Source organism: Urocitellus parryii, chromosome 1 (assembly GCF_045843805.1).
Source record: "Urocitellus parryii isolate mUroPar1 chromosome 1, mUroPar1.hap1, whole genome shotgun sequence".
In the NCBI taxonomy this organism is placed as follows: Eukaryota; Metazoa; Chordata; class Mammalia; order Rodentia; family Sciuridae; genus Urocitellus; species Urocitellus parryii.
In genome coordinates, this window is record NC_135531.1 from 73198230 (window position 1) to 73212377 (window position 14148).

Consider the following 14148-nt stretch of genomic DNA (forward strand, 5'->3'; position numbering starts at 1 on the left):
AGTTAATAATTTCTTATTCTTTTTTAGGAGGTTACCCCAGTCCTATTTTGTGTTTTATTTAGAGAAGATAAGGTCTCACTGAATTGCTTTGCACCTTGCTGTTGCTGAGGCTGACTTTGAACTCATGATCTTCCTGCCTCAGCCTCCTGAGCCACTGGGATTATAGGCATGCCCACACTCAGCTAGTAATTTCTTATTCTTAGTAATGTCTTTCATAAATTTTATAATTTCTTACTTAATATATTCTTCTTTGTCCATTATAGTTCCAAAATAGGTAAGAAATTCCATTTTACTTTAATGCCAATGAATTTATAAAGCAAAGAAATTTCATAGGCTGATGAAATGAAATTGAAAGGTACAATATTGGAATAAAAATCCTGTCATTTTACATTTCTCCATAGATATAAAATTCAAGTGTTTTTATGACCCACAAAATTTTCTTGTTTTGTTTCAAATATTGATCATCAAAGCAAAGAGTTTTTAAAATTAAACAGAGAAAGTCATCCTGATTTTATGGAAACTAGCAGGACTATAACATTTTTCCTGGGAGAATTGTTAATAAATATTTCTTTTCTGTAGCTTACTCTAGAAAAGGCAATATAGATTTGCTGATGTATTTGACAATCAACATACACCAAAGCATCACTATCTGCCTTTATTACTTTCAAGTTGGAATTAATTTCAGTAATTTGAAATTCTTGGTTTTTCCCCCTTGTCCATGACACATTGTTCTGTAATTTGCATGATCTGTCAATAATGACAGTTAAAGTCCTGTCTTTGTGCTTTAATTTTAGCTTCGCAAAGGGGTTTGTGGGAGGAGAAAGCCTATCCTCTGTTGGGCCCCAGGAACCAGAAAAGAGAATGTTATGTCTTATCTATGCTATAATTTGGGTCAGGTCCTATTGAATATCCCTCTAAATTTGATAGTAATTAACTAATTCTTTTTATGAAATATAGTAATATATAGTTAAAAAGGAATTTAACCTTTCCTTGTTTTAATCACAGTAGATCAAAGTTAATCTATTTTGTAGCTCTATGCGAAAGCAGAACAACCAAAACAATCAATGTGTAAAGTAGGCACAGAGGCCAAAATGCTTAGCAATCCTCAGTTTAGAAAGATGAAAGAGGCATATACCAAGACTTAACCATTTACACAATGCCAGAAATTTAAAGGAGGGTCATTCCTTGAGGTGAGATGGATAGGAAGAGAGAATGAGAAAATGAGTGCTGTGTGCCTTGAAATATAGCTTTATGGAACTTAGCCACAAAACAACATGGAAGAAATATAACTTAAAGCCAGCTTCCTATGATTATGCAATATGTTTTCATGTAATTATTCAGGAACTTCAGCATGGTTTGGGCACACATTACTATTTGGATGATAATGTCAAAAAACCTCCTTCATTGTGCCCTGCTTTGATAGTATACTATCAAAGACAGACTTTGGATTGTGTGTGTCCTGATTTTAACATAAGCCCCATCCATAGTCTTATATTCTCAAAGAGAACCTACAGTATTCCATATTCCATGTTTTAACATCAGTGAATATGTGAGGTGATTTTGATGTGCTTGCAGTAAGTCTCCCATGTTTACAGTGGTTTTAAGCAGAGGCAGAGCTGGCCAGGCCTCATATGTATTTAACTTTTATTTTGTTCTCTTAAGGTAGAGAAATCCTTTAATGCAAATTAAAGCTTTCCTTTTTAATTGACTTAACTTTTACTTAATTTTTTATAGGCTACTAAATATATTATGCTATATATAAATGCCAACACAGTTTCAAGTTCACTGCAAATAACTGTTTATAAAATGCTAAATATAAGGCTTATAGGTTAAGTAAATTAATACAACCCAAAGTCCTTTGAAGCAACATAATTTTTTGTTCAATGCTTATAAAAACTGCAAGAATATTCAGATTGCACTTTTTGTTTTACAAACTAAGATTCTAAAAGTTTTTCCAAAAGAAAAAAATAACATTGCCAAATGTCACATATTTACTTCAAAATTGTTTTTAAAAATAAGATAAAATTTTCTAAAATTTTCTATTAAGTTCTTACAGAAACTAAAGTAGATACTATAAATGTGATGAGTAATATATCAAAACATCTTTATTCTATTAAATGGATAAAAAATATGCTAAGAATAGAAAAATAATATCCTTAAATAGAAAAAAATATGCTTAGAGCTTAAAAAGACTACAGTTGAAGAAGTCAGAAAACATAGTTTTAATTCTGACATGGCATACAGATGTTTGGTTGTTACATTTGTGTAGGATATTGTTTAGCATGACTTTGGCTGCAAATAATAGAAAACAACTAAAAGGTTAAAACAGATTTAAGGTTCCTGGTTTAATACCTTGATGGTGTCATTAGGAGCCCAGCCTCTTCTCATATTTCTGTTTTGCTTTCCCCCAAAATGTTTTTTTCCCCTGAGCCTTGTCCCTACATGGTCTTGAGTTGGTTGCAGTAGTGTAAGCATCACACTAACAATGTCCAGATGTACCAACGGAGAACACTGTTTTAAAAGCAGTGAGATCTTCCCTGAAAGCCACCCACAATGTTTTCCTCTGCATCTCTTTGACTGGAATTGTGTTGTGTCAACTTCATAAGCCAGTCTTTTTATGGAGGAAAATACAGATAGATTTGTAGTGAAACAAGCTCTCAGAGAGCAGTGAGTATCTTTTTGAACATCACCCAACCCAATCACTGACATACACTAGTTTTCATAGATATTTGTTAAATTAATAAATAAATATTCCTTTTAAATTTAATATTATAATTTTTAATACTTTTTTTCTGAAATAGTACATATTCATATTCAAAATAGTTTAACACAGTACTCTCCCTTAGAGCTTTCTGTGATGGGTGAAAATGTTTTATACTGTCCAATACGGTAGCTCCTAGCTACGGGTTGTTGATGAGCCCTTGAAATATGTCTAACACAACCGAGAAGCTGAGATTTAAAATTTTTCATGAAAATTTAAATTTAAATAGTCATTTGTGACTAGTGGCTATTGTGTTGAACAGCACAGGTTTAACACCCTGATGATCTGGAGGTGGGTCTCCTTGACAACCTCATCCCTCTGGAATAAATCCTTTCCCTAATACACAGATGTATGTATTCCATGGTGCTTCATACAATGTCCCTATTAGAAATCTTTTCAGGGTTGACTATTTCCTTTTCCAGACCTTAGCTTATTGGTAGCAGTAACAAAAGACATTGTACTCATGGAAGAATTGCAGAAATATGGGAATCAGTAGATATGAGTAACAAAAAGTAGAAAGCATGACAGGTACTGCCAGCATTAAGTGGGGGAAAGAACAACTAACCTAAAAAGCTGATAACTTATTTAATAATAAAATAATTAGAATTGGGCTGTGTTTGGATTATTTGTAGAGAATGTCAAAATTCATAAATTGATAGATTAGTAGATGATAAATATTTTAACTAAAAATCTGTGGCAAAATATACTAATATTTATCATGTGATGGAATAAACTTCTGTTAAATGAAAAGTGTACCCCTTTTGTAAATGATGCTCAAGAACAGAGATGTTTTCTGGATATGCCAGTTTATATGCAAATATTAATGTATTTATATACATGAAAACATTCAAATATTATATAGATAAATAAAATATTAAGTCAGGTGTGATAATAGGAAAAGACTAAAGGTAGTCTCTTGAGCTTTTCTTACCTAAATCAAACATTATCTATCTTATCATTAAGGGTAATTTATAATTTACCCTTATTAAGGTTAATTTATCTTCCTTCTCAATTTTGAATCATGCAGCAAAGTCATTTGTGTCAAAGAACTAATTAAATGTTCTTTTCCAAATGAATCGGGATATACTGCCAGGAAAAAAAATAAAGGAAAATTAGTGAGTTGCTTGTTTTTCTATATAATTGTGAAGAGATCAATTTTTAAAACCTATAAAGAGTAAACCTTTAGAAGTACCTGGAGTTGTTATACTTTATTTTGTCTAAAAAGTTTTATCTATGTTTATAACATTTTATACATTGTGATTTGCCTAATTATATTAAGGAATTTTAACAGAAAAAAATCTATGTTTAAAAAATTAACTTATAAGTTTAAAGTTTATATGCTAAATGTAGTTATTCAACTTCAGGTAAGAAAGTAAATATGTTATTGCTTAAATTAGTATGCTAGTATATAGTGTTTTAGAAGCTTAAATTACTATATGGTTTTTAGAAACCTGGTATCTAAAGTATTTATTTTTTTAAAACCTTATGTAGTTAATATCCTGCCCAACGACAGCTAAGTTTCCTTAGTCTAGGACACAGGCTGCTTAAGGTTTGTAACAATATTCTTCTCTCCTAAATAAATAATGTAGCAAATAATCATGACATATTACAGTTAAGGCTAATAGAATCTAGCCTGATTCCCTGCCCCTGACTTTGGAGCTTGGTCTACCACCAGGTGTCATGTTAGCATTTTAATTGAAGCTCAGGATACTTGGTTAAACATTACTGAGCTTGTCCTATTTAATCCACTAAATTTGTATCATGAAAAGGGAATATGATGAGGAACCAAATTTTTAGATAAAAAGTCTTGACTAATACAGAAACTTCCTTCTTGTGGGGCTCTTTGTCTACCTTACTGAAATATTTTTACCTTATTGAAATATAAAAGTAGTTGGGAATATTTCCCCAAAAGGAGATCTGAGAGGCGTTTTTGAACATAAAATGTATCACAAGACCCTATGTGGGCATTTTGCAGATGCCCAGTCCATTTGTACTAACATGTGATATACTCTAAAAGCTTGCTCATATAGCTTCAGAGAAGATAATGGAAGAAAACAAAATGTTAAATCAGAGATCTGTTTGCCAAGGAAGCATTGACATAATTAAGTGAAGTGCTGCATGCAAAGTATGTTGCAAAACACCATGGGAATGCCAATTGTTGCAATGCTTCAGTAATTCTTAGACAAAATAATCCTTTTGAGGACAAGGCTGGGGTAAAGGATTTAAGTGAAAAGCACATGGTTGCTATAGGCAGCACATTTAAATTTTAAAAGGCAGAAAATATTCTTAAAATATGTATGTATTCTGCTTTTAAAATCTAGCATTAAAAGAAAAATATGTGTCAACCTGCTGACAGTGGACATCATGAAGATAGACTCAGCCCCCTAAAACCTGACCCCTTGCCTCATTTGAATAGCTTCTCCTCAATAAAAGGGGTCAGCGCATGCTCTCTCTCTCTCTCTCTCTCTCTCTCTCTCTCTCTCTCTCTCTCTCTCTTCCTGTGGACCCTTAAGGTCAGATGAGCCATTACAGCGACCCCAATGAAAAAGGGAAAAAAAATATGAGAATTGCAAAGATTGTGGATTAGTGCTGAAGTTCTAATCATCCTCTTGAAATAGTGTAAATAGGTGAATTCAAGTAGACTTAGAGATAATAAGAATAATTTTCTTCATACCACTTAGAAATTTAAATCTTTAAGTTAAAATTCATCCTGGGGATAGAACACATTTTTCCCCCTGGTTTTGGCATGCAATAGTGTAAAGTTGACTTTAAAGTTCATAATTACCTCTGATGCAATTATATAACTGTTTCTAGTAGATAAAAAAAAAAAAAGGTGGAGGGTAATTGCCAAACCTGAGGTTTGGTAGTATCCTTCACAATTTTATGCCTGAAAATCACCTCTCTAAACATCTCTATTTAGCCAAGCCACCCATTCTTAGAAAAAAGATTAGAATTTGATTACTTTTTCTTAAACAGTAAAACTTGATGAATTTAAACATAGAAAACTAAATCCTTATTAAAATTAATATGCTTAATTCATTATTTCATCAGGGATGCAAACATGTAGATATTTGAAAATTAAAGTCATTCTTTGGGCTTAATTGATATACACAAAGATTTTATACATCAGGTAAAATGTACTTTTTCCCAGGGGTGATGTGTTTTGCTATGAGCCATAGTAACAGATGATAGGCCTATGTGCTTAACTGTCCCAAAGATTTCCACTGTGATACTGTTTGCCTCTTCATGGATTACAAAACCACACATGGCCTCTTTTGTTTCCTCAGGTCTTTGCTTGGCGGTTCTTTCCCACATCTTCTGTGCCAGGTACTCCATGTTTGCAGCTAAACTTCTGACTCACATGATGGCAGCCAGCTTAGGTACACAGGTAGGAGAGCTCTGGCATGTCTAATTTATATGAGGTGAATGTTTCTTCTGTAATCCTTGGAGTGACTAAATACAGTGAATCTCAACTGAATTGAAATAAGCTCGTTTAGTTTTGCAGTAGAAGAGGATGAAGAAGGAGAGCAATATAAGGAAATGAGAAATTAAGGCCTAGAATGTATATTTTGTGAACTTCCCTCAAGGAGAAGTATCTTGATGTCACCTACAAGAAAATGACAAACATCTTATTGTCAACCAATACATTGATAACTTATATATGTTAATGTGAACATATGTTGTTTAATCTGGTGGAATAAAACATAACTCTGTTATAAATTCTTCACCTAGAGGGTGTTAAGATGATATGTACTGGGACTAGGGGTATAATTCAGCAGTAGACCACGCTTGCCATGTACACGGTTCTAGCTTTAATCCCGAGTACCATAAAAGAATAAACAAGATGATATACACTTTAAAACATCTGCATAAATAAATATTGTTTCATTTGACCTAAGAGAATACAGTTTGAAGGTCAAGACATCCACACAGGAGATGATATTTGAATTAGACTCAAATGAGTAACCAACTCATTCACACAGTTTACTGATAAGGGGAAAGAAAGGCATAGACATTTATAAAGACAAAGGGAAATAAACATAATCATTTGTATGAATCTAGCAGGTAAGAATATACTATGTAACCCTCCTACTGAGAGAACTATTCAATAGTATATTTGTTTATATATCAATACTATTTTATAAAATTAGGAACTCTCCTTGTCTGAATGGAGGACACTTCTAGAAGACAGACAAGGCTCTGCTTTTTGACTGGGTGCTGGTTATACACAAGGCATCCAGTTTGGGGAAATGTGTTGTACTATTTACTGACAATTTGCTTACTGGTTTATAGAATGCTAAAGTGTACTTTACTGAACTCTGAACAGAGCCTGAAATTTGAAATGGAAAGTTATCTGGTACGTTGGCATTCTGTTGCCTTTTTGGATCCAATGACCTATTAATTTCATAACTTCATATTTCAGAGAACAATCAAGTGCTAGATTCCAAGTAGAGGGTCCCAGATTGTGTTTTTTAACATACCTGTGAACTACAGAAGATAGCAGCTAGGGGGCTTGCATTGAATTTGACAAGGCTATTTATATTACCTCAGTAGCCTGTCTTAGCTGTCTGATCTTGCCTGCCTTCTTGGATGTAGGATCTTAGAAAACCCGCCTTCCATAATTAGAGTTTACTTGGCCTGTATTCACCACCCATTTTGGTGATGTTTTGGCAGCAAAATTTGTACAAGACTTAATTATAGCACTGCAGTATTATAGAAAATTCTTCGGTGTTCTAGCAGACAAATTTGCTCATGTCTAGGGATGTGAAAGACCAGAGTTTATGTATTGAGGCATTGCCTTCCGATTCACATTGTACTTAGAACTGATTTTAGAGAAAATAATTAGTTGAATGCAGATTTTGAGCATATTTTTAGAATAGACAAAGCAATGTGACATGAAAAAAATCATATAATGTATGACTAGTGTTATGAAATAATTAAAAAATAATTTTCCTATTTTGTTTCTGGGAAATATTGATATGTGATTGATAGAAAGTATTGTTTTCTTAGCATGCTTTACTTATCTCCTCTGATTTTTAAAATTACCCTCAAAGTTAAAAAGAATAATTATCTCCCTTAAAATATTTTTATCTAAAGCTTTTAAAAAAAAATCTTAGACCCTCCAAAATAAGAAATGAAGTTGATTGCAGGAACATAGGCTCCACTCTTTCTAATGTTAAAGTTGTTCACAACTCCAGTTATAGTATCTTTCCAACAGGGATGTATAGTTTCAGCCTTAGAACTCTCATTTGGGACCCTCCATCAGAGTTATGTCAATATCCTTAGAGTTTAAATTTACTGTAGAGAAGTATTCAAAAATACAAACTTGGTCTGTGGTTCTTGGTAAAAATCTTATGAAGCTGACTTCAAATGTCAGAGTTGCACCTATACTCTGTGGACAGGTCTGCCAAGATCATTTGGCTTCAAATATTTATTGCTGACCTAGGAATGAGCAGAATGGGTTTTGTGAGAAAGGAAAGAATGGAAATGTGGTCATCCTTGTCTTCCTTTTAGAATAATGTGGTACAGTCTGTCCATGAAACAGGCAGAAAAATATGCTTAGGTCTGGCTCTACACTTCTAGAATTATATAGAATATTATATACATTATTAACTATATGTATTGTATGTTCATCTATACCTGGAGAAGAGTAGGTAATAATTCAAAGATTATACTTGTTTTAAAAATCAAAAGATAATGCTTAACTCAAGTTTGTCATTCTAACACCTTTGATTATCATTGACTAGAAAACACCAGCAGGTGGCAGTAGAAGTTTTTGTTTTGTTTTTGTGTTTGTTTTGTTTTCTGCAAATCTGATCAGTTTTTGACTTTATCAAAAACGGGCAGCACTGGGGTTCAGTATAAATTCAAGAGTACTCTCATAATATTACTTTGGCGGGGCTGAAGGATGTTTATCTGCTGCATAGCAAACACATTTATGGTTTCCTTCCTTTGTCTTTTTGTCCCCTTGATTCAGAAGTGAACTAGATGCATTAAGCAATGCAGTAATGTAAGAAACTTGATTGAGTTTGATATACCTTGCTACCACTTACCATCTGTATTTTAATTCAAAGGAATAAGATTATTTTCATCATTTTATTTATGATGTGATGCTCATTAAGAAGTACGCTATTGATACAGAAAAATGTGTTTATTGGAGAATGACACCATTAGAACTTGTGAAATTAGGAATATATTACCATTAGTTTATCAAAAATAGGTACTTTTTTTCAATGCCAAGTCATGTTTTTCTAAAGGAAATTTGTTTTCTTTCTAAAGGAAAATTGTCAAATAGCAAAAAAATTGTGGGACAATTTACTTCCAAGTATGATTTGAACAATATCAAACAAACTTCCATGGCATTGGGTGATATTTCTGGGGAAAACATCTAATTATATCTTTGGGGTTTTGTGTCTTAGAATCACATGCCAACCCATGTGTCCCCTGATAAGGCTGGTAAACAACTAGGGCAAAGGACAAGTTTGCAGTTCAGGGTTCTCAGTTCTGGGGGTTCTATCAGGAAAAGCAATTCTCCAAATCTAAAAAAAGAAATGAAGTTTCCTCATAGAAAACATGATGATAAGATAGGACTATATTTACTTTGATTAATAATACTTAAAAGTGGGGAATGTTTGTTTTTCTCTCTCTGTTGTTTGTTTGGCTTAAGCACATTTTCTGAAACTGATTACTAAATTTGTCTAGCAAAAAAACTTATGTAAGTAAATATTATTACATTTACTGACAAGCCTGTACAGTGTCTGAACTCAGATGTCACTGTGAATATTTGAGAATTTGAAATATTTTTATTTTTTTGGCAGCAACTGGGTGTGCAAGAACTTTAGACACAAAGACCCTCTCCTCAAAAAGGAAGAGAATTGCTCTAAGATTCATTGGACTGGCTGGGGTTGTGGCTCAGTGGTAGAGTACTTGCCTAGCATGTGTGAGGCACTGGGTTTGATTCTCTCAGCTCCACATATAAATAAATGAATAAAATAAAGGTTCATTAACATCTAAAAAATATTTAAAAAAAAGATTCATAGGACTATCCTCTGGAATTTAACAAAACTTGAGCTTTCATTTTTTCCTTTGTCTAATTTCTCATTCTGCAACATTTGAGCATGTTGTTTTGTAATGGCCTGTGTCTCAGGAAAGATCCTGCTCAGACACCCCTGCTAGAAGATTCTCCTTTAATCAGGAGCTATGTCATTCTAGCTTTGGGAATCTAGCACCTGGGAATCTTTGAGAATCACTGACTGAAGCCAGAAGCCCTGTGTGACCTCCCATATGCCAGCTCCTTCTGGAGGCCAGAGACTTGGTTTCTTCCCAAGCAGCTTACGCTCTTTTGTTGACATTGATAACTCAAAAAAGCCATTGTGTGGGGTTGGGGTTGTGGCTCAGTGGAAGAGTGCTTGGCTAGCAGGTGTGAGACACTGGGTTCAATTCTCAGTACCACATATAAATAAATTAATGGATAAAATAAAGGTCTATTGACAATTTTAAAAATATTTAACAAAAAACATTGTGTGCTTAGGGCCTGAAAACAAGTATCTGACTAGCTTATTTTTATCAATTGAAGTAGAGCAACAGGAAAGATTATATAATGTTCTTTAGTCAGAAGAGATTTGTCCTTAGTTAAAAGTTTTGGTTACTTACTTATTAACCACACTATCCTTTGTTATTTCTACTTTTGCTTCTGAAAAAGAAAAGTAATGAAGAGCTTAAGTACTAGTATCAACATTAGATCTTCTCTTTGAAGATGGGAACCAGGGAAGCAAAGTCATTATTCAATAGAAAATATCTGTATGTTAGTGCAGATATAAATGAATCAAGGAAGTATTTTCTTTTCTTTTTTTTTATTCTTTTGTGTGTGTCTTTTTTTCTTTATTAGCTACACATGACAGTGCAATGATCTTGACAATTCATACATTTTGAATCAAATGGGGTATAATTTCTCATTTTTCTGATTGTACAGGTTGCAGAATCACATTGATCATACAGTCACCTATATACATACAACCATAATAATGTCTATTTTATTCTGCTGCCTTTCCTAAGCCCCCTCCCCTTCCCCTCCCCTCCCCTCCCCTCGCATCCCTTCTCTCTACCCAATCTAATGTGACACACTTTTTTTTTCTCCTCACAACATCATACACGTATTTAATGATGAGGGTCTCCTTCCATCTTCCGTGCAAATCCCCTTCTCCCTCTTTTTCCCTCCCACCTCTCTTCCCTATTTAGTGGTAATCTTCTTATCATGCTTTTCCTCCCTAACCCAATTTGAGTCACTCCCTTATATCAGAGAAGCATTCGGCATTTGTTTTATAGGGATTGGCTAACTTCACTTACCATAATCCACTCTAATGCCATCCATTTCCTTGCAAATGCTATTATCTTGTTATTTTTTAGTGCTGAGTAATATTCCATGTGTATAAATGCCACATTTTTTTATCCATTCATCTATTTAAGGGCATCTAGGTTGGTTCCACAGACTAGCTATTGTGAATTGTGCTTGCTATAAACATTAATGTGGCTGTGTCCCTGTAGTATTCTCTTTTTAGGTCTTTTGGGTATAGTCCGAGAAGGGGAATAGCTGGGTCAAATGGTAGTTCCATTCCCAGCTTTCCAAGGAATCTCCATACTGCTTTCCAAATTGGCTGCACCAATTCGCAGTCCCACCAGCAGTGTATGAGTGTACCTTTTTCCCCCGCATCCTCGCCAACACTTATTGTTATTTGACTTCATAATGGCTGCCATTCTTAATGGAGTGAGATGGTATCTTAGAGTAGTTTTAATTTGCATTTCTCTGATTGATAGAGATGGTGAGCATTTTTTCATGTATTTGTTGATTGATTGTATGTCCTCTTCTGAGAAGTGTCTGTTCAGGTCCTGGGCCCATTTGTTGATTGGGTTGTTTTTTTGTTGTTTAACTTTTTGAGTGCTTTGTATACTCTAGAGATTAGAGCTCTATCTGATGTTTGAGGGGTAAAAAATTTGTTCCCAGGATACTTCAATGTAGGCATTCAGTTAAAATTCAGATATTGAATGAGTGTGAGTGGGTTTCCAGATGCTGCTTTTTAAGAGATTAAATTAGTTCTCTTATGACCTATGAATACATCTGGTTGTTTTTATTACTGCTGTTGTTATTCTTACTAAACCCCAAAACTTTCAACCTCTTTTCCTTACTGTAATTTTTTATTCAAAAAAGTCCATTAATGTTCTATTCTCATTTAAAATGTCAAAAAGTCATTAAATCTACTTGCAAACATTTATATTTCCCTTTTTTGCTGTGTTTTGATACTCTCTTTTGTTTTTTTCCCTTTTAAAAATGTTTTGATCAATACATAATAGTTATATGTAATTATTGGGTGCAGTGTGATAATTCAATGTGAATACAATATGGATAGTGATCAGGTAACTAGCATTTCCATTTCTTCTCTTCTAGTTATTTTGAAACATGTAATAAAATAACCATAGAGTAACCTATTATAGCACAGTAGGGTAACTATGGTTATTATAGTTACCCTACTGTGTTGTAATATACTAGAGCTACTCCTGCCCATCTAATTGCATTTTGGTACCTGTTACCCTACCTCTTCTTATCCCCCTTCCCCTCTTCCCTTCCCATCCTCTCATGATCACTATTCTACACCTTCTACAAGTTCATCTCTTTGATACTCTTGGGGCTGCTTTCTTCTGATGTTCAGGGACTTGAATAAGCAAACTAATACACAGTTCAGAGGACAGATGAGGCTTTTACTTTGGTCTTTCTTACAGCATTTCACACTTTATGGAATTCATCAACATTCTCATGGAACTTTATGGAACTTACCAGTATTATTTTGGACCTAAAGTGAACCACTAGGAAAAAGCTAGGTAGCTTACCTGCCAAAAGAAATATCCTTTTCCCAAGTTCTTTCTTTCCTATAAAGTTTAGGAGTATCACTTTAATAGTAATGATTATGTAAGCCTTTTGTTCATACAAAATATTTCCAAGATACCTAACCAAATCTTTTGTAGAGATTAGTTTGTTGAATATGACTAAAAAGCATTCTGTATATAAATAGAAATATAGATTTAAACATGCCTGTAATTCCAGTGACTCAGAAGGCTGAGGCAGGAGGATCACAAGTTCAAGGGCAGCCTTGGCAACTTAGCAAGACCATCTCAAATTTAAAAAATAAAGAGTGCTGGGTACAGCTCAATGGTAAAGGGCTCCTGGGTTCAATTCCCAGTATTAAAAAAATTAAATAATATATATAGAGAGAAATATACATTTAAGTTTTATTTATTATGATATTTGACTCTCAATTTAAGTATTCTCATCTATATGGCAAAAATATTATCACTAACCATTCTATGATCCAGTAATAAAATTTAAAAAGAAAAGAAATTGAACAAATTCTTATCCTAGGGGTCATCATTCATCCATAACTTGACCATTTCTCATCTACCATATGCATGATATTAAGTGTGCAATAGGAAATTGATATGAAAAGATATGAAACATGTAAATAACTATCCCATGACCTCCAGGTAAGAATCAGGTATATGCATACTGAGAAAAAGATTGTTTCTTCTGCAGTGTACTGTATAGTATTGCATAGATTGAGGATAAAGGGCCTCAGCTTGAATAGGCCTTACAGAGAAATAGTTGTGGAAGGATGCATAAAATTTGAAGATAAAAATATAGCAAATTCTATACAGGGAAACAAGAAAAGATGCGTTGAGGTTACAGTGAGCTTGGCGAGCTTCATTTGGATAAGGCTTGCAGATGCCGCTGAGAAGCAGATGTCTTGGCTGCAGGTGAGGGGTTTCCACGTTGTCTGAGAACCATGAGGAGTTCCAGAGTTCCCATGCAGCTGGTCCTTAAAATCACAACATAAAAGAAGTGTTTTGAAGGGTTAATTTGGCAGGGAGAAACTTGAAGAAGAAGAAGAAAAGGATTAAACCAGATGAGAGGCCAGAATTAGGGAGATCAGCTTAGAAAGGCAGGGTGGGCAACATTCACTGTCATCTCATTATGATGGGTTGTGAGCTCAAACAATGGTAATGCAATGAGATCAAATGAAGTAAAATAACTAGTAAAAACATCATATTTTGCCTGTGGGAAGTTTTGCAGTTTTTGACTCCTCTCTTTAAATCAATAAAAAGACCTCATTGCAAATTTGATCTTATTTAATAAATATTAATATAATACTTACTAAATATTATATGAGGTAGATATTATGAGAAATGTACTAATAATATTCCTACTTTACAGATGAGGAAATTGTGTCATAAAGAGTTTAATTACTTGCCCTGAGCTATATAGTAGTAAGTAACAGAACTGGTATTTGAACACAGTGGCCAGCCTCCAGTTCTTGCTTTTAACCACTATGTTGTGCTAC

General features: G+C 33.8%; 1 protein-coding gene across 1 annotated transcript in view; it reads left to right on the top strand.

The window, feature by feature from the left end:
• The window catches only part of Adgrv1 (adhesion G protein-coupled receptor V1), a 509007-nt gene that overhangs the window by 214557 nt on the left and 280302 nt on the right, over positions 1 to 14148 (top strand). The window contains exon 83 of the mRNA XM_077795043.1: positions 6049 to 6149. Within this exon, the coding sequence (XP_077651169.1) occupies positions 6049 to 6149 (101 nt within the window). The remainder of the gene's footprint in view (positions 1 to 6048; positions 6150 to 14148) is intronic.